The 22,129-nt window shown below is 22.2% G+C and overlaps 1 protein-coding gene across 1 annotated transcript; it reads left to right on the top strand.

The window, feature by feature from the left end:
* Positions 1-211: 211 nt before the first annotated feature.
* LOC117169697 (Golgi to ER traffic protein 4 homolog) lies at positions 212-22,129 on the top strand. Its single transcript, XM_033356187.1, has 6 exons — positions 212-324; positions 402-480; positions 7,873-8,107; positions 13,300-13,438; positions 16,287-16,427; positions 21,690-22,129. Exons 1-6 carry the CDS (start codon positions 212-214, stop codon positions 21,937-21,939), a joined length of 957 nt encoding a protein of 318 aa, XP_033212078.1. The 3' UTR covers positions 21,940-22,129.

Genomic DNA, 22,129 nt, shown 5'->3' with positions numbered 1-22,129 from the left:
CAGATGAATCTTCGAAACGCTACCTGTCAGCTGGCTTACTTACCTTTTTCTTGACCCTCGGTGTGCAGACATCTTTCCAGCTGACGTCACAACTTGAAATACAATATATCAACACCAGAGGGCCAGGACGTCACACTTCACTGCTACCAATTGTCACTAGGTTGCCAACAACCACTACATAAAACGCAAAAAGTCCCCAAATAATGTAAACATGGCCTCGCAACGCAGTCACGGTGTGGAAAGAGTTTTGTCAAAATTAGAATCGTCTATAAATGCCGGAAATTATTATGAAGCCCATCAAATGTATAGAACGTTGTACTTCAGGTGATATTAATTTTTTCCCGAAACGAATTTTATTTCTCTGAAAATCGTCGTCAACGTCATCTAACCTCAACTTTCAGGTACCTCGGACAGAGAAAGTACGCCGAATTATTGCAATTACTTTATAAAGGAGCGATCCTCCTCACACAGCATAGTCAGGTAATTTATTTATTTATTCACTACAAATAGTAGAAAGTAAATTGACTTAATACTTATTTGTTTTTCACTTAAAACTCACCCTCACTTTCCCACTGCAGAAGGTGCAATCTTATCATTGATTATTACTAAATTCACCGTTTTTTTAAGAGTTCGCAAACTGTATTAAATTTTTATTTGTAATTTTGACAAATGACAAAAAAGTGATAACCATAATGGCACGTGGTATGTTTTGAATGACACGTTATAGGAATGTTCTAGATTTCTAGATGACTTTGCAACATTGAAAAGTGATCATTGTATTATTATTGTGAAACTAAACCTGTTATTGTTTTTATTTAAATTTTTTTGGGACACTAGAAAACAAACACGCACGTCACGGGCACGATTTTTTTCAGGCGATTTTTAATTTAAAATGTAAAATTAATATTAATACAAAATTTGTCTATTTTATAGCAGCTCTTATCTAAAATAATAGAAAAAAGACATATTTTGAAATCTAAGAATTTATTATAAAAATATTATTGTTAAAATATGGGCAATATTATTTTAAATATAATGATTTTTTATTAACAATTTTAGAGAAAAAACGCTAACATAACCAAAAATTGTTCAGGATTATAAATCTTCCTTTAAAAACTAATGAATTTTGTTTTATAATACCAATTTTTAGTGTAAGGTGCTAACGTAATTTACAATTCTTAAAAATCATTAAACTTTTTTGTAATAAATTTTTGAATCAAAATAATTAATTTGTAACGAAAGACACTAACACAATCAAAAAAACATTCATGATAACATAACCTTAAGTTGTTGAAAATTGTAAAAAAAAATTTTTAATTTAATAATTAATTGTTAAAAACACAAATAATTGTGCACAAAACAAACTATTATACTAAAAAATTGTGAATAACTTTTTTTTTATTTAGTTAATCAAAAGTGCAAAATAAGTAATTTTATTTGAAGACAAAATTTATTTTTCAGAGATCATAAAGATTATGGAGAAAATTTTAATGGAAAATTTTTTTTAATATTGAAAAGTAATTCGGTTGTTGAAATTTAACTTCAAATAGATCAAAAAATAATTTAAAATTTGAAAAGATTTCAACGGAACAAAATGTAGATTTTTAAGTAAAATTGTGATTTTTTCTAAGGATCTTGAAAAGTGTTATTATAATAAACTGTTTCTTATAATTCCAGAGAAAAATTTAAACAACCTTTTGCGATAAAAAAGTAATTTTAAAACCATTTTAAAACCTCTCAAAATATAATTCAAAATATATTTAGCAATTTTAAACTTTCTCAAGAGATTACAAATATTTTACAACTTTGAAAGATTTCCGAAGACTTACGAAATATTTTTTTTATTTTTTCAAACGACAAAAAGTTATAAATATCTTTTAAGATTACTGACAGTTTTCATAACATTCTGTAAAATCTTGTAATATAAAATGGAATTTAGACATTTTTATTTTGTAATACAAATTATTTTTCTTTTTACAATGAAAAATCTTTTTTTATTAAAATTTAATATTTTCCTATTAAAATTTAATATTTCTTCTTAAAATTTTATCGGTCTAGTTTGAGATAGCAATTTTTTATTGAGGATTCAATTATTTGCTTGAAAATTCAACAAATTTTGATTATTTTATTGTTTTAAACAGGTAATCGGCATTTTTAATAAAAAATTATCAAATTTCATAGAATAAAATTTTTTCAACCAATTACGTTCTTCAGGTTTGTTAGCTTTTTTTAGAAAAAAAATCATTAGATTTTCAAGGTTCATAATCTTTGAACAATTTTAGGTTATGTTGGTCAAATTTGTATTTTAAATCAAAAATCATAAGATTTATAAATCTGAACTATTATAAATTGTATTTTGAAAATTATACATATTATATATCTATTATATTAATAATTAATTATTAGAGTTCAAGGAAGATTCATGATTTTTAACAATTTTAGGTTACGTCCATGCGGTTTACTTGAAACTTCTGTTTTTAAACAAAGAATCATTAGATTAAAATTCAAGGACTTTTGTTTAAATTATAAAATTATCAAGTCTAAAAAACTTTTAATTGTATTTATTTTCTTCGTTAAAATTAGATTTTAAATCAGATTCATGATTTTTTAATAATTTTAGGTTACGTTGTTTGACATAAAAAAATCCGCATTTTAAAAGAAAAATCATAAGAATATTGACTACATTTGAAAAACAATATTTAATAGTATTTTTAATAATAAATTCTTAGATTTGAATTTTTTCAGATTTGCAACAAATTTAGGTTAAGGTAACATTTTTGATCAAAAATTGGTGATTGAAAAAAAAAACGTTTTCAAATGAATTTACCGCACATATCCGAAATTATTCCATTTTATGATATTTTACAAAAAAAAAATTATTACAATTGGAACAGGATGTAGGCTCCTTTATCAATTTTGGATTATCTTAGAGTTTTTCGGCGAAAAATTATATTTTTAATAGAAAAAAAAAAATTAAATGTTTAAAAATGATTTTAGGTTATATTAGCGTTTCACATAAAAAATTTGTTTTTTAAAACGAAAATCATTATAATGTATTAATGATTGAAATTAAAATTTTTATTTAAAAATCATTAGGTTTCAGGTTCATGATTTTTATCAATTATAGGTTACGTTGGAATTTTCAACAACAAAATAATTCTAATTTGAAAAAGATACAAAAAATGTCAACAATTTTTGAATATATGACTGTTTTTCGTGTAAAATTGCTATTTTTTATCATTGACTATCATATTTGAAAAATATTTACAATTTTCAAGAACTTCAGGTTATGTTCATGTGTTTGAACTGAAATTTCTATTTTGAAATGAAAAAAAAATTACATTGAAATCAATGCCCTTTGTCTAAATTTATAAGACCTAAGCAATTTCCGATTGTATTAGTGTTTTTTGTTCGAAATTTTGTTTTCATAAATGATTAAATTTACAAAAGATTTATGATTTGTAACCAATTCAGACTACTTTGGCGTTTTACAGAGAAAATTGCTATTTTCAAGGAAAAATAATTATTATTTAAAAAATATTTAAATCTTTTCAACAATTTTTTATTATAATAGTATTTTTCTTTTAAAATTATTGGTAATTTTAATAATTAATTATTAGATTTCAAAAAGACTTAAACTTAAACAATAAAAAATTATAGGCGTTTAAATTCGAAGTTTTTAAATAAAAAAACCTTTTTAGTAGATCAACTCTAAATGTAAATTCATTAATTAAAAAAAAAATGAAATTGTACTTTAAAAAATTTCTTAAATGAATAATAATTTTTTTTAGAAGACGATTATAAAATAGTTCACAATTTAAAAATTTCCAGATTTTAACATTAAAAATTAAACTGTTTCATAGGGAAAGTCTTATTATTACTTAAAAAATGTAAACGCCCGATCGAAACTTTAAAAACTTTTTTCAATTTTAAATATTTGCAAAATAATATACTTACAGTCCATGGCTTTTCTTAAATTTCAAATATTATTTCAGTCTAAAATTCTTCATTTTTAAACCATTGAATTAACAATTTTTTAGTTAAGAAAAAGGGCAATTACTTAATACTTATGAATATGTGACTAAACTTAGAACGTTGCAATTTTAATTGTTCTATTTGAAAAAATTTTATAATTCAAAGAAAGTGTCTACATTTACGGACAAAATCTTATGTTAATATAGTATCTAATTTGAAACCAAATATAGATTTTGGCATTTTTTTTATTTAGAATAATAATAAAATTCCTAGGTAAATTCAAAATAATTTTTTATTTGAAAAAATTAATTTTAAAAAAACATTTAAAAAGATTTACAAAGATTTACAAAGTTATAAAAAAAGTAATGTCGAAGATTTTATGGAAAATTTTTTCATTTTGGAGGATATACAAATTTGAAACATTTTAAGAGGTTTTAAATTTTGTAAAATAAAAATAATTTAACCGTTAATTTAGACTTAAAATTTTCAGTTTGACAAATTACCTACATTTAATTTGAAATTGTGTAGTTGAAAAGTTCGATTTCAATAGTTGAATTTTTAAAATAAAAAACAGTTTTATTTTATCAACTGTAAATATAAATAAATTATTTTTAAAGTGGATCTGTACTTTAAGTATAAAAATCTGAATAATAATTGATTTGAACAAACAATTCTAGATTCGTTCAAAATTTGAGAATTTCCAGATTGTAATTATTTCAATTCGAAATTCTTAAGAAAAATTGAAATTAATATATCATTTATTCCGATAATTTTATTTTTAAATAAAAATTTTATGATTTACCATAAAATATTTTTAATTTAAATTTTTAGCTCTGCCTTCATTATATTTTTTTATATTAAATTTAAGCAATTAATTTATTAATATATTATCTATATTATTTTTGTTTAGCCATTAAAAATGTAAACGTGCGTTTGAAAGTTTAAAAACTATTTTCAACTTAAAAATAGCTTCATAATAATCTAGTCGTAATTAAAGGTTTTTATTAAATTAAAAATATTGTTTAAGTCTGAATTATTTAATTTTTAAACCATTTAAATTTAAATTTTTTCAATTATAAAAAAAAGACGAGTAAATTGAATCCAAATATTAAAAAGAGAACAATTTGAAACTGAATTTTTTTACATATAAAGCTTTGAATCTCTAGAATTTCGAAGAGCTTTTAAACTTTTAGCGTTACAATTTTAATTCTTCTGTAAAAATTTGAGTAATTTTAAGAGATATTTAGAAGTTTTGAGAAGATTCGAAATTAATTAACAATTTGAAATGTTTTCAAGTAATTTAAATGAAGTGTTTAAAATTTGTTTGCAGTTACTTCTAAATATATTTGAAAATTAATTGAATTTTTCCTACAATTTTTGGAAAATCCAGAAAATTAAAAAAAGTCCTTAAAATCTTGCAGGTTCTTTTTTGATAATTTTTAAATCTCTTTAAATCTTCTTAAACTTTCTGTTACAATAATTTTTAAAAATGAAAAATCATTTACAATTTTCCTAAGTATCTTAAGAAATTTTTTTTATTCCTTGGAAGTCTTTCACAATTCTTAAAAAACCTCTGAATTTTTTGTTTGAAATCTGCAAAATTCCACTTTTTTTAAAATTCGGCTGTAAGTATTTGAAATTATTTCAATTTCTAAATTTAATTCGAATTTTTTTCAACTTCTAAATATCTCTGAAAATTACTATAATTTTTTTACAAATAAGAAGTGTTCTATTGTTATTTTCTAAAGTTATAGAAAAAATTCAATTAATTTTAAAGTATACTTAAAAGTTCCGAATAAAATTTCAAAAATTATTTTGAATTTGGGAAAATTTAAAACCACTTCTAGATTTCTCAAGATTTTGAGATAAAAATGTAAAGCTTTTCGAGGATGCCTCAACTCTAAAAAAATTTAATTATTATATTTAAAAAATTTATTGATTGTAAGTGAAATTATTAAATTTTGACGTATAAATAACAATTGAACACTTATTATTTGTAGAGAAAATTTGAGTAATTTTATGAGATATTTATGTTAGAAAATATTCAAAATTAATTAAAACTTGAAAAAATTGTAAGTAATTTAAACCAAGTATGTTAACTTTTTTCAGAACTTCTACATCTATTTTTAAATTAATAGAATTTTTCCTACAATTTTTGGAAAATCCTGCAAATTAAAAAAAAAATCCTTAAAGTCTTTTAGGTTCTTTTTTAATTATTTTCGAAATATCTTAAAATGTTTTTAAATTTTCTGTCGCAATAATTTTTCAAAATTTCAATTCATCACAATTTTTAAAAAGATTCAAAATGTTTTATTTGAAATTCGTTTGAATTGTCTGAAATCATTTCAAGTTATAAATTTAATTTGAATCTGTTGAAAAGGATTTTTTACAATTTTGCAGGATTTTCTAAAAGTTATAGAAAAAAATTCAATTCATTTTAAAATATATTTAAAAGTTCCGAAAATTTTCAAAAATTATTTTGAATTTGGGAAAATAAGTACCACTTCTAGATTTCTCAAGATTTTGAAACAAAAATGTAAAGTTTTTCGAGGATGCCTAAACAATTTAAAAAAATTTAATTATTATGTTTAAAAAATGTATTATTTATAAGTGAAATTATTAAATTTTGACGTATAAATAACAATTGAATACTTATTATTTGTAGATAAAATTTTAGTAATTTTATAAGATACTTATAATTTTAGAAAATGTTTAAAATTAATTGAAATCTTGACAAGATTTTAAGTAATTTAAACCAAGTATGTTAACTTTTTTCAGAACTTCTACATCTATTTTTAAATTAATAGAATTTTTCCTACAATTTTTGGAAAATTCTGGACATTAAAAAAAAATCCTTAAAATCTTCCAGGTTCTTTTCTGATTATTTGCGAAATATCTTAAAATCTTTTTAAATTTTCTGTCGCAATAATTTTTCAAAATTTCAAATCATCACAATTTTTAAAAAGATTCTAAATGTTTTATTTGAAATTCGTTTGAATTATGTAAAATCATTCCAAGTTCTAAATTTAATTTTAATCTTTTGAAAAGGATTTTTTACAATTTTGCAGGATTTTCTAAAAGTTATAAAAAAAAATCCAATTCATTTTAAAATATATTTAAAAGTTTCGAAAAATTTCAAAATTATTTTGACAATAGTAACGTGGATTTATATTTGTGGTACTTAATCTGAATCTAGAACTCTATAATTTATAAAAATGATAAATTTTGCTGTTTATTTCCATTTCATTTAACCTTGTATAATTGAAAAGTGTTAGTACCTTCCATTTTGTACGTGAAAATTTTTGAGCATTTCAATGCACCATTTTTGAATTGAAAAACTTTTAAACTTCAATTTTAAAAGTTTGGAATTCAAAAGTTTCACTTTGAATTCTTTAATTTGTTATTTATTGTTTATTTCTTTAAGTAGAAAAATGTTTAGAATATACTTTGATTTTTTAAATTTCACGTACCGTGAAAATTATTTGCGAACCGGGAAAAAACAGGGAAATGACCGGGAATTTTTTTCTCCGGTTAAAACGGCCACCCTGTTAATACTTCAAATGGAAAAAATGTTGGCGTTAGAGTTCGATTTTTTTAAATTTCATTGACCGGGAAAAATGTTTGCGAACCGGGAAATGATCGGAAATTTTTTTTCATTAAAACGGCCACCCTGCACATTGAAGAATCTCTGATTCTGCTAGTGTTTTTCGTTAGAAATTAAATTAATTTAATAAATAAATACAAAAATGAGTGCGACATTTTTGATAATTTTGATCCACCTTTTTTTTCTTAGATTTTATAGAGTAATAAACTACGAAGATGAAAGACTCTATTTCTGCTTGAAATGAAAAAGCTTGGAATATTCTTTCTTACATCAATAATTCTATTTTGTTGCAGTTTACAAGTGGGGCAGATCTGGGAATTTTATTTATTGATGTATTAACAAAGGCAGTACCTAATCCTTCGCAGTGCCATTTCAAACAAATTGTAAATTTGCTTAGTATAATGAGTCCTTCTACTCCAGAAAGAGAAACCTTTCTCCACGAAGCTCTCCGATGGAGTGTAAAAGGAACCAATTATAAGACAGGTCATCCCGAATTGCATCAGAAAATAGCACAAGTCTTTTGGAGAGGTGAGATATTTAAAATTGTGCAGGAAATGACCGGGAATTTCATTTTAAAAACCGGGCATTTATTTCTGATCGCAGTAAAGTTCAAATTTTTAATATTTTCGTCATTTTGGGCAATTAATCTTTATCTAGAGTCGCGGGGCTTTATTATTTATTTATTTTTATTTGTATATTATTACAGTTTATGGATCTTTTTTGAGTTAGTACTTAATATTATTTTTATTCTAGTACAGGGAATTTCTATGTTTTCTTCAAAATTTATCTTTTTTTGAATGAAAGTTCAACTATATACTTGAAAATTGCTATTTTTAATTTAAGAATTAAACTATTTTTTTGAAAATGTATGTAGTTTGTGGAAAATTTCTCTTTTTTGTAGTAAATTATTCTTTATGTTTAAAATGTCATCTTTTTGGTAGATATAAAATTCACCTATTCCAGTTGAAGATTCATCATTTTAGTTGAAAATTCATGAGTTTGGTGTAAAATTAATTTGTACAACTGAAAATTTAACTATTAAATTTTTGCTTGAAAATTGCTATTTTTGATTTAAGAAGTAAACTGTTTGTTTGAAAATTTATATAGTTTGCAGAAAATATTGATTTTTTGTAGAAAATTAATCTTTCTGATTAAAATGTCATCATTTTGGTAGATATAAAATTCACATATTCCAGTTGAAGATTCAACATAGTTGTTTTTTTTTGCAGAAATTTATACTTTTCTTTGGAAGTTAATCTCCTTGTTAAAAAATTCTTCTTTTGTTGAAAAATAAACTATTTCAGTTATGTATTAATAATTTAAATTGAAAATTCGTCTTATAGATTGGAAATAAAATTACTTGGGTGAAAATTAAACTCTCTTGTGAAAAATTATTATATTTTGGTTGAAGATTCATCATTTTAATTAAAAATTCATTTCTTTAATTGAAAAACGAGCTATTTGAGTGAAAACCTGTTTTTTCTTGGATGAAAAGGAATTTTTTGCCGAAAATTGATATATTTTGTTTAGAATTTGTTTCTTTTTGGTTGGAAATTGTATAGTTTTTTTAAGCTGTAAATTTAACTATTATTCGAGTTAAATATCCCATACTTGAATGAATTCAGCATTCTTTTTTTGACTTAAATTTTAATTATTAAATGTTTGGTTGAACATTGATTTTGTAAAGTTAAAACTGATTTTTTTTAGTGTCTGTTAACAATTTGCCTTTTTTGGTAAAAATTATTTTTTTTTAGTTAAAAATTCAACTATTTCTATTAAAGCTTGACTGTTGAAAATTCTTTTTTCTTAGTTCAAAATTCAACTTTTTAAAAAAATATTTGTCTTCTTTAATTAAAAATTCAAGTATTTCGTTAAAAATAAATGTATTTTGTTGAAAAATTGACTTTTTTGGTAAAAAATTAATCTTTTTGTTTAAAAATTATTGTTAGTGTTTAGAAATGCGCTTTTTTTAATTCAATTATTCCAATTAAATATTAATAATTTTTTTTTTTGAAAATTCATCTTTTCTATTTAAAATTCGACTATTTTAGTAAAAGATTCATATTTTAAAACTCATTTATTTTGCAAATAATAGTTGAATCATCAACAAAAACAAATTATTTTCAATTTAACAAAATGAGCTTTCTACAAAACTGTTGAATTTCTCAACAATTATTTAAATTTTGAACAAAGAAAAAAGAAAATTCAACACAGAAGATTAATTTTATAGTAAAAAGATGAATTATTAGCAAAATAGATAAGTTTTTAACCTGATAGTTGAATTTTGCAAACCAAGAAGATTAATTTTCTACCAGAAAAAAAAATTATCTACAAATAACATACATTTTTGACTAAGTAGTTTTGAACAATGGATGTGATGCTAGTCCAAATTTTATTTTATTAATTTTTAGTCTTTTTTTCCTTTTTAAATTTCTTAAACTAAATAATTGCATTTTTTAAACAAACAAAACAATTAATTTTCTACAAAACAGTTGATTTTTTGACCTAAGGATATGAATTTTTAACAAAAAAGTTAATTTTTAATGAATACTTTGAATTTTCAACAAAATAATTCTTTAATGAAAAAAATGAACTTTTAAGAAAGTATTTCGACTTTCAACCAAGGACTAGAAAAAGAATGAATTTAAAAAAAATTAATTTCCAACCAAAAAGATCAGATATCTGCAAAACAGTTAAATTTCCCAACAAAAAGTTAAATTTATAAACAAGAAAATTAATTTTCAACCCATTTTAATTTACAAAACAGTTTTTTCAATCCGAGAGTATGAATTTTCATCCAAAAAGTTAATTTTCAACTGATCAGTTGCATTTTAAACAATTTCTTTAAATTTTCAGTTAAAAAATTAAGTCTCAATTAAAAAAATAACAATTTCCTACAAAAATTATGAATTTTCAACCAAAAAAATGATCTTTAAAGAAAATATTTCCATCTTCTACGCAAAAAGATTAATTTTAAACGAAAAATGTAATAGTTAATATTTTAATAAAAACTATTGTAATGTAAAGTAAAAAACATTTGAATTAAACCAATAAAAACGAATTTTTATCAAAATAGTTGCATTTTTACAAAAAAATTATTTTCTACCAAAAAAGACCAAATATAACAAAATACATACATTTTTAACCAAATAGTTAAATTTTCTAACAAATTGTTGAATTTTCGAATCAAAAATAAAAATTTGCTACAAAACAGTTATTTAACCAGGCAATTTAATTTTTAGTCAAAAAAGGTGAAATTTCTACATACAGAGATGAATTTTCAACCAAAATGATAAATTTTCAACCAAGGATGATTAATTTTCTATCAAAAAAAAGATGAATTTTCAACAAAATGGATAAGTTTTTATCCAAATAGTTTAATTTAAAATGAAGATTAATTTTCTACCAAAAACGATGAATTATCATAAAAATATCTACATTTATAACCAAATAATTTTCAAACAATATCTTTCTCTCTGCAGATATGATTAATTTTCTATAAAAAAAGATAAATTTTCAACTAAATAGTTTGAGCAATGGTTGATTAAAATTTTATTTCATAAATTTTTACTTTATATTCTTTTCCTTTTGTTTTGTTTTCACTAAATAGTTGAATTTTTAAATTAAAAAATATATTTTTAACGAAAAATGGAGTAAATAAATGGTAATTGAGAACTAATTTTCAATTTAAAAAAATAAACAAATAGTTGAATTTGATACCAAATTTTTTAATTGTCAAGACAAAAAACGAATTTTCCTCAAAACACTTGAATTTTCAACCTGAGAATATTAGTCTTCAACCACAAAGTTAATTTTTACCTAATCAGTTGAATTTTAAACAATTTTTAAAAATTTTTAGTTAAAAATTAATTTTTATTACAAAAAATACGAATTTTTAAATTAAAATTATAAATTTTGAACCAAAAAAATGATCTTTGAAGAAAATAGTTCCACTTTCTACGCAAAAAGATTAATCTTCAACGAAAAATGTAATAGCTGATATTTCAACAACTTGTTATTCAAAATAAAAAACAGTTGGATTGAACCAATAAAAACGAATTTTTAACTAAATATGTGAATCCTCGAATAAAAAAGATAAAATTTCAACCAAGAATAATTAATTTTCTATCAAAAAAAGATGAATTTTCAAGAAAATTCATACGTTTTTAAACAAATAGTTGAACTTAAAATGAAGATAAATTTTCCACCGAAAAGATAAATTATCATCAAAATATCGACATTTACAACCAAATAACTGAATGTTCAAACAATATCTTTCTCTCTGCCAATATGATTAATTTTCTACCAAAAAAAGATTAATTTTCAACAAATTACATAACTTTTCAACTAAATAGTTTGAGCAATGGTTAATTAAAATTTTATTTTAATAATTATTAGTTTATATTCTTTACATTTCTGATGTTTTCACTAAATAGTTGAATTTTTAAACTAAAAAAAAAATATTTTAAACCAAAAATGGAGTGGTTAAATTTTCATCGAAGAGAAATAATTTTCAATAAAAAAATTTTGAATTGTCAAATTGAAATAACGAATTTTCTACAAAACTCTTGAATTTTGAACCCGAGAATATGAATTTTTAACAAATAAAAAAGTGAAATTTCTACAGAAAGAGATAAATTTTCAAACCAATAAGATGAATTTTTATCAAAAAAAAATTGTGTAGTCCACAAAGATAAAATCTGTCATTCAAATAGTTGAATTTGTAACAACATTTTTAACAAAAAGATAAGTTCTTGAAAACTTAATTCTTTTTTGAATAAAGTCATCTTTTTTGTTTAAAAATTCCTCTTTTGTGGTCTGGCATTCACCTCTTTTGGTCGCAAATCCTGCTATTTGGCGAAGAATTTAATTATTTTGTTGAAAATTCAAATCTACTCTTAGAAGTCATCGTTTAGGTTGAAATATAATTCTTTTTGTTTAAAAAATGTATCATATTGCATTTTGAGTACAAAATTCATCTCTTTTGGTTAAAAATTCTGCGATTTAGTAAAAAAATGCATTATTTTCTCGTTGAAAATTTATCTTTTATGGTCAAAAGCTAATTATTTTTATTTGAAAAATCTATAATTATATTTTTGGACCAGAATTAATATATTTTGGTTTAAAAATCTAATTAATATTTGGTTGAAAATTTAATTATTTTCTAAAAAATCTCAACTGTTTTGTAAAAATTCGTCTTTTTTATTTAAACATTTATCTGTTATGGTTGAAAGTTAATTATTTTGTATTGAAAAATCTACTATTATATTTTTCGTCAAAATCCACCTCTTTTGATTACAACTTCTGCGATTTGGTTGAAAATTTAATTATTTTATTGAAAATTGATCCTTCTTGTTTGAAAATTTAACTTTTCAAACGATTCGTCCTTTTGGCTAAAAATTTAACTTTTCGATTAAAGTTTAGTCGTTTTTATTTGAAAATTCGATAAATTAGTTAAATATTCATCTTCGTAGTTTGTAAATTCGACTATTTGATTGAAAAGTTAATTTTTTTGTTGAAAATTCTTCACTTTGGCTTGGAAGTTGAACTATTTAGTTGTGAATTCATCTTTCTGGGTTGAAATTTAACTTTTTCGTGGAAAATTAATCTTTTATTAATTATTATTATTATAAACGCTGAAAAATCAATGGGTAAAAAAAGGAATTTTCGACCGGAAAATGCATTTCGAATATTTTACATCTGAAGTGTCTACTTTTCAGAGAAAAACTACGCGATGGCTAGGCAACACTTTTTGTACAGTAAAGACGGCGCCGGATATGCCGAAATGCTAGTCGAACTTCATGAGCAAAGAGGATATTCTAATGAAATTGACCTCTTCATAGCTCAAGCAGTTTTACAGTAAGTATCAGTTCAGAATATTTAATTATTTTGCTGTGTTTATGATATGTTTGGGTTGAAAATTCAAATATTTTTTAAAAAATTCTTATTTTTCATTTCAAAATTCAGCTTTTATGGTTGTAGGTTAATTATTTTTTATTGAAAAGTCTACAATTATGTTTTTTTAATCCAGAAATCATGTCTTTTGATTATAAATTCTAAAAATTTGGTTATAAAGAGTCACCCTTTCTGGTTGAAAATTAATATTTTTGGGTTGAAAATTTAACTGTTTTGTAGAAAAATCGTCTCTTTAATTTGATAATTCATTTGGAAATGACTGGGAAAACCCAGGAAATGACAGTGAATTTATTTCTAGACCGGGAATTTTACGAATATTCAGAAGAAAAATTTGCCCAAGTTTGATTTTAACAGTTTTGCAAATAATCAAACTATAAAAAACTGAAAAATAATTGATTTGACAAAAACATTCTAAATTTTTTATATTCAATTGAATAAATAAATTTATTAATATATTATTTTTATTAGTTTTAAGACGAGTAAATTGAATATAAATATATATAAAAATAAACAATTTGAAACTGAATTGTTTTACAAAGAAAGCTTTGAATCTGTAGAATTTCGAAGAGCTTTTAAACTTTAGCGTTACAATTTAAATTGTTCTGTTTAAAAAATGTTAATTTTGTAAGTGAAATTGTTCAATTTTAAGGTATAAATAACAATTGAACACTTATTATTTGTAAACAAAATTTGAGTAATTTCAAAAGATATTTCGTAGTTTTAAAAAGATTCAAAATTAATTTAAAACTTGAAATTTCTTCAAGTAATTGAAAAGAATCGTGTTAACATTTTTGTTTAAAACTTCTAAATTCATTTTAAAATTAACCAAATTTCTCCTACAACTTTTGGAAATTCTGAAAATTAAAAAAAATCCTTAAAATCGTCCAGGTTCTGCGCTGATCATTTTGAAAAACTCTTAAAATCTTTTTAAATTTTCTGTTACAATCAAAAATAAAATATCATTTTCAATTTCCCTAGGAATCTTAAAAAAATGTTTTCGTTCTTTTTAAGCCTTTCACAATTCTTAAAAAGTTTCTAAATTTTTTGGTTGAAATATGCAAAAATCTGAATTTTGTTTTAAACTCGGCTGTGGTTATTTGCACCATAATTTCGGTACGAATAGTCCAATTTTTTCGGGTCACAAACTATTTTAAGGATTTTTTTAATTTGCAGGATTTTCTAAAAGTTGTAGGAAAAATTAAATTAATTTACAAATATATTTAAACATTTCGAAAAAATTTCAACAATGATTTTAAATTTGGAAAAATATAAAACCACATCTAGATTTCTGAATATTTTGAAATAAAATATTTAAGTTTTTGAAGGCTGCTTAAACTATTGAAAATGATAAATATTTAACTTGTAATTAAAAAAATTGTTAAGTTAAAAAAATTTTGTGAAAAATTCAATAATTTTTTTATAAAGTCATCCCTTTTGGTTAAAAATTCATATTTCTGGGTTAAAAATTAAATTATTTTGTAGAAAATTCGTATTTTTGATTTGATCCAACTCTTTTTTTTTTTTTAATTCGTTTTTCGGTTTAAGAACTCATCTTTTATGGCTGATATTTAATTATTTTGAATTGAAAAGTCTACTGATATAATTTCAATCAAAAACCCATTTATTTTCATTACAAATTCTAATATTTTTGTTGAAAATTTTATTATTTTGTTAAAAATTTAACAACTTCTTTAAAAAGTCACCCTTTCTGATTGAAAATTGGTTTTTTTAGGTTGAAAATTCAACTTTTTTGTAGAAACATCGTCTCTTTGATTTGCAAATTCATTAATTTGATTGAATATTTTTCTTTCTTGATTGAACATTCAAATCTTTTATTGGTAATTCGTCCTTTCGGTTTGAAAATTTATCTTTTGTGGTTGAAATTTAATTCTTTTGAATGGAAAAATCTACTAATACAATTTTAATCTCAAAACTACATCTTTTGGTTACAAATTCTACTATTTTTGTTGAAAGTTTGATTATTTGATTAAAAAATCAACATTTTTGTTGTAGAGTAATTTTTTGTTAAAAATGCATCGTATTGGTTGAAAAATTTGTCTTTTTTATTTAAAATTAATATCTTAACTGATATTTTTAACTTCTTATTCCATTTTTGGTTGAAAATGAACCTTTTTAATTGAAATTCGAAAAAATTGGTTGAAATTTTTGTTTTATTTTGACACAACTATCTTTTTTTGGTGGAAAATTCAAGTTTTTTTGTAGAAAATGTAACTTTTGTTGAAAATTTGTATTTATTTTTTGAATTCAACTGTTTTTCATTTAAAATAAAAATCTATTTAGTTTGAAAAATCATCTTTTACGGCTTAAATTTAATTATTCTTGATTATGAATTTTACTATGATACTTTTGGTTCAAAAACCATCTCTTTTGGTTACAAATGCTACTTTTTTTTAAATTGAACAAATTTGTTATAAATTTGACTTTTTTGGTTGGGAATGCAACTGTTTGGTTGAAAATTTTATCTGTTGGGATTGACGATTCAACTATTTTGTTACAAATTCGTTTGTTTTTTTTATTGAAAAATAATTTTTTTACTGAATTTATTCAAATTTTTATTCCATTTATGGTTGGAAATTCAAGTACTTTGTTGAAAATTTATATTTTTCGTTGAAAATTCCATGAGTTGGTTGATAATCCGTTTATTTCATTGAAAAAAGAAATATTTTTACTTGAAATTTTAGAAGTTTAAAGCGTTTTGAATTGAATTCAATATAGTCCCTGACCTCATAATTATTATAAACTTCGATAATATGATTTTTTTTTCGTATAGATACCTCTGTTTGGAAAACAAAGCAACCGCACAGGAAGCTTTTGATTCCTACACTTCCCTACATCCAAAAATAAAAAACGGCCCGCCCTACATTCAACCGCTCCTGAACTTTTTATTTTTTCTACTGAAAACAATCGACTCGTAAGTATAGAAACCAAATTTAACATTATTCTATACTAGAAATTATCTAAGTTTGAAATTTTAACATTTTTGCTTTATTAATTTAAGATAATTTAAGTTAATTTACTTATTTTTTAAGGGAATTTGTGAAACAATCATAATTTTCTCTTAGAATAGAGAATTTTCGAAAAGAATTTTAATTACGACTTTTGAATCAGGGAATTTTCTAAAATATTTATAATTCTAAAACTGAGATTTATATTTCTGAATTTTGGAAAAAAAAAATTTTGTTGAAATAATTCTAAGTAGTTTGGGGTAGGCGATTTATGTAAAGAAATATATTTTGATTTTTGGATAGGAAATTTCTTCTTCCAAATTTTTTAAAAAGGCTGTTACTATATTTCCGAATTTGAATTGAAAATTTTATAAATAAATATAATTCTGTCTTGGAACAAAAACTTTTGGAAATTAATTTTAACTCTGATTCCTTGTTCATTTGCGAACAGGGAATTTCCGTGTATATTATTTGATTTGAAAAAGAATTTTCTTAATGAAAATCAAAATTGAAACTATGTGGGATTTTTAAAGACCTCTAAAAAATACATAAAAAATTAGGAAAACTTTAGGTTATTTCAGGAGATATTTGGATAATTTTGAAATAATATTTTAAAACCTATTTTAAGGATTTTGAAATCAAATGATTTTCTCAAATTTTGGAAAAAATTTGGAAGATTTTAAGGCAGTTTTTTTTACTTTTGCACAATTTTTTCAACATTTTTGGAAATGTTAAATATAATATATTTGAAAGTTTAAAAAAAATTCAAAACTGTTATGAAATTTGAAAAGATTTGAAAAAACTTAAAATGTAGATTTTTGTCAATTTCGAAATTGTCAAAAACTAATCCGGAAGATTTTAAGACAATTTTAGAAATAATTCGAGTCAGTTTAAAATATATTTAGGAATTATTGGCATTTTTGAAGGAATTAAAAACAATTTAGAACTTTGCCAATTTCCGAAAATGTCTAAAATTCAAAAAATAATACGAAAGTTTTATTTTATAATAAAAAATTATTTTTCTCTACAAATCATAATTTGTCTACATTTTTTTTCTTATTTGGCTGAAAAATCTTTTTTCGTGGACATTTCAACAATTTTGTTGAAAACTCATCTTTTTGGTTGGAAAATTCATCTCTTTTGGTAGTTAATTAAAATTAAAAAATTTTTTTTCTTTAGTTTTAATATAAACTATTATTTTTTTCGTTGGGAATTCATATTTTTTGTTAAAAATCCAACTACTTATTTATGAGTTCAACTACTTTGTTAAAAAGTTTTTTATTTTTCTTGAAGATTCATCATTTTAGAGTTAAAAAATTAATCTTTTTGATAACAAATTAATGTTTTTGGTTGAAAATTCAACTATTTTGTTGAAAATTTGACTTTTTTTAAATTGAAATTTCAACTATTATATTTTTCGTTTAAACTTCAAATTTCCTATTTAAAAATTCAACTACTGAATACAAATAATATTTATCATTTTAGTTGAAAATTCCTTTTTTTTTTGTGGCAAATGAACTTTTATATTGAAAATTAGTATTTTTTTTTTTGTTTTACGAAAAATACAAACGTCGAAAATTAACTTTTTTTGTTTGAGAATTCAACTTTTTTGTGGAGGATTCGTCTTTTAAAATATATTTAATCGTTTTTTGTTAAAGACAAAACTGGTTAAAAATTAACCTTTTTGATTGATGATTCTACTATTTTATTGAAAATTTGTCTTTTTTAAATGAATTTAACTATTTTTTATTTAAAATAAAAATCTTTTTGTATTGAAATACGATCTAGTACGTTTTTCGTTGAAAATTGTTATTTTTTGGCTGAAAATTCAACTACTAATAATGATAAATTCAAATAATATTGATAACTTTAGTTGAAAATTTGTATTTTCTTGTTTTGTTAAAAATATAATTCGTCGAAAAATAACTTTAGTTGAGAATAAAACTATTTGGTGAAAACTTGTCTTTTTAAATGAATTTAACTATATTTAATTAAAAAAAAAATGTTAATACTATTAATACATTTTTCGTTGAAAATTCAAATTTTTTGTCTCAAAATTCAACCACGAATAATAATAATAAATAAATTCAAATATTTTTTATTATTCAACATGATAAATAATATTCGAATTTGTTTATTATTATTATTAGATTTTTCGTGTAAAATGTAACTATTTTCTTGAAAATTCCTCTTTTTTGACAGAAGATTAATCTTCATGATTGAAAATTTATCTTTCTAGTTTGATTTAAAATAAAAATTTATTTGGATTGCAGTACCGTTTGAATTAAAATGAAAATCTATTTGAATTGAAATACCAACCATTACATTTTTGTAAAAAATTCAAATCTTATGCCTCAAAATTCAAATGCTAATAATAATGATGAATAAATTAAAATGATATTTATTATTTTAGTAGAAAATTCATCTTTTTTGGTGGAAAATTAACTTTTATGTTGATAATTCGTATTTACAGTTGAAAATTTATCTTTTTTAAATAAATTTAACTATTTTTGATTTAAAATAACAATCTTTTTGAATTGAAATTTCAACAATTAATTAATTTTTTAAAAGATGATTTTTTTCTGAACCCTAATACATTACTTTTCCACATAGTTCCAATTTCGATTTCCTTTCTTTTTTTAATCCACTCTTAATATAAATTCATCACATCATCAAGCGCATAAATGATCAGAGAAAAAATCTGTACAATTTTTATTGCAACCGTTTTTTATATAATTAGTTTATAATGCATAATTTGACAATCTTTCAATTAAAAAATTTTACATTTTATATTTTTAATTTTTGAGTGTACATTTTTATTTAAAGAATTTAAAAATGCAGTTTTAAAGACTTTAACAGTTCAGAATTAGAAGCATTTGAAATCGAAGATTTTTGATAAAAGAACATGTTTACAATTTCAATTTATTTTTAAATGTAATTTAATTTGTAAGTCCAATTGTTGAATTTCGATGTATGAAGAAAAATTGAACGCTTATTATTCTTAGAAAAAGCTGGAGTAAGATGAAGAGATATTTAGAAATTTTGAAAAAATTATAAATCAACTAAAAATTTGAAGAGTAAAGAAGAATAAAAATAATCATTTCCTAGAAAAATTGCAAGTGATTTTTTTTAATAAACTAATTTTAAGAGAATATTTAATAAGATTTAGGAAGATTGACAAAATCATAAAAAATTAATGTAGAAGATTTTAAGGAGATTTAAAAATTTTATTTTTTAATTTGGCAGGATTTAAAACAAAAATTTAAACATATTCGAATCATCTTAAAAGATATCTAGATGTTCTGAACAAAATTTTTGAATAATTTAAAATCTGAAAAAATGTAAAGCATGTGAAATTTTAAAAACTATTTTTGATTTTAAAATAACTTGAAAATAATATATTCATAATTAAAGGCTGTTATTAAATGAAAAATATTGTTTTAGTATAAAATTAAAAAATTTCAAATTATTAAATTAAAAATAACAGTTGCTTGATATTTAGGAATATTTTATTGTTTATGTAAAATCATTAATTATAAATCAAATATTGAAAACTGAACGAAAAACTAAGCTTTAAACGTTACAATGTTAATTTTTCAATTCGAAAAGATTTCATTTACTTGTAAAACAACCTAATTTAAAACAAAATATACATTTTTGCAGATTTCGAACAAAAAATTAAAAAGCTTTTTAAAAATTATAAAAGGCTTTAAAAAATTTTTTTTAATTTCTGGAAAAATTCCAAAAATAATTAAAAATAACATGCAAGTTTTTCAAGATTTTTAATTAAAATTTTGAAGCTTTTTTAAGGATTTTAAAACTATTTAAAATTAAAATAATTTAAATTTTATTTTAAGAAGTGTTCAGTTGATTTAAAAAATGTAATCGTTCAATTTTTAATGTTTCTAACATAAAATTGCTTAAAACAATGTAATTTTGAAAGTTTTAAAATGATTTTTAAAATTCAACTATACTTTAAGGATTAACAAGTGAATAATAATTTATTTTACAAGACGATTCAGAATCAGATCAAAATTTAAGATTTTTTTATATTGCGAACAAAAAATTTGGAAGCTTTTTAAGAATTATGGAAGGCTTTAAAAGAATTTACAAAAAGATTGTTAAGATTCCTAGGAAAATTCAGCATTACTCTTTATTTTGAAAAACTATTTTAAGAAAATATTTAAAAAGATTTCCAAAATTGTTTTTTTTAAGGATTTTAAAACTATTTAAAATTAAAATAATTTTACTTTTATTATAAGAAGCTTTCAGTTTCAAATTTTAACGATAAGAATTAAATCGTTTCAATTGGAAAGTCTTGATGGTAAAATGTAAAAGTCCGATTAAAATCTTATAAACTATTTTTAATTTTAAAATAACTTCAAAATAATATATTCATGAATTAAGGCTTTTATTAAATTAAAAATTAAATGATTAAAAATCAAATATTCAAAACTAAACGAAAAAACTCAACTTTGAACGTTACAATTTTAATTTTTCAATCTGAACAAAATTAATTAACAAGCAAAATTGTTGAATTTTCATTTATAATAAATATTTCACTCCTATATTTCCTACTAAAAATTGGAGTAAGTTGAAGATATATTTACACGTAGAAAGTCTGTAAAGATTCAAAATTAATTAAAAATTTGTACCGAAAATTCGATAGAAAAGATTTCCAAAATTGTAAAAAAAAAAAATTCTGGGAGAATTCAAATCATTTTGAACGATGTTTAGAAGATCTGAAAAAATTCCAAAAATAATTACAAATTGGAGAAAAATTAAAATAACATGCAGGTTTTTCAAGATTTTGAAGCTTTTTTTCATGATTTTAAAAATATTTAAAATGAAAATAATTAAACTTTTAATTTAATTTTTAATCGTTAAATTTTTAATATTTCTAACGCTTAAAATAATTTGCAGCTCAGTTTTCATTACTTCAAATGGAAAAATTGTAGCTTTAAAATTCAAATATTGAAATTTCATTGACCGCAAAAAATGTTTGCGAACCGGGTAAGCCCCGGGAATTTTCTTCTATGATTAAAATGGCCACCCTCGTAAAATATGTTTTCCCCCAGGTTTTTTTATGTATAAAACTAATTCTAGATCGATTAAAGGAGGCTATTTTTTATTTTTAAAGATACTTTTTTCTTCACAAGAATATATATTTTTTCAATCCATTTTCTAATTCCACGGAATAATTTTATTTATTATCGAAAAATTTGCAGAGGTAAAGTAGCTGTATTCACGATTCTTTGCGAGCAATATCGGATAAGTATAAATCGAGATCCCTGCTACGAGCAGTACTTGGATAAAATAGGACAACTTTTCTTTAACGTTCCGCCACCTCGTCCTCGTAACCAGGGACTCTTCGGCTCTCTTCTCCAGTCCTTTTTCGATGGTCTTGGCGACGACGATTTCAGTATGGAGGAACAAAATGTAGCCTCGACCTCCCAAGCTTCCCAGGAACTCGACTGATTGTCAGCTTTTCGCTCCTGCTCTGCCTGATGTCAATCGTCAGGAAAACTCAATCGAATGTACCTTCGCCCCAGATCATTTCAGCAAGTGCACTTATGGAGTTGAAAATGGGCAAAAAAGGAACCTAGAGGCTGGAATAATTGCGGATTCTATCGACGTTTTCCTTTAAAAAACGAAAAAAAAAAAAAAA

This window comes from Belonocnema kinseyi, chromosome 3 (genome assembly GCF_010883055.1).
Source record: "Belonocnema kinseyi isolate 2016_QV_RU_SX_M_011 chromosome 3, B_treatae_v1, whole genome shotgun sequence".
In the NCBI taxonomy this organism is placed as follows: Eukaryota; Metazoa; Arthropoda; class Insecta; order Hymenoptera; family Cynipidae; genus Belonocnema; species Belonocnema kinseyi.
This window is presented reverse-complemented; position numbering and strand designations above follow the sequence as displayed.

What these genes read in the sequence shown, in the direction of transcription:
- LOC117169697 (XM_033356187.1), top strand. Translation starts at nt 212, where the DNA reads ATGGCCTCGCAACGCAGTCACGGTGTGGAAAGAGTTTTGTCAAAATTA. An exon ending in ATAGCTCAAGCAGTTTTACA is followed by an intron (nt 13,439 to 16,286) that starts GTAAGTATCAGT and finishes TTTTTCGTATAG; the next exon opens with ATACCTCTGTTTGGAAAACA. An exon ending in CTACTGAAAACAATCGACTC is followed by an intron (nt 16,428 to 21,689) that starts GTAAGTATAGAA and finishes AAAAATTTGCAG; the next exon opens with AGGTAAAGTAGCTGTATTCA.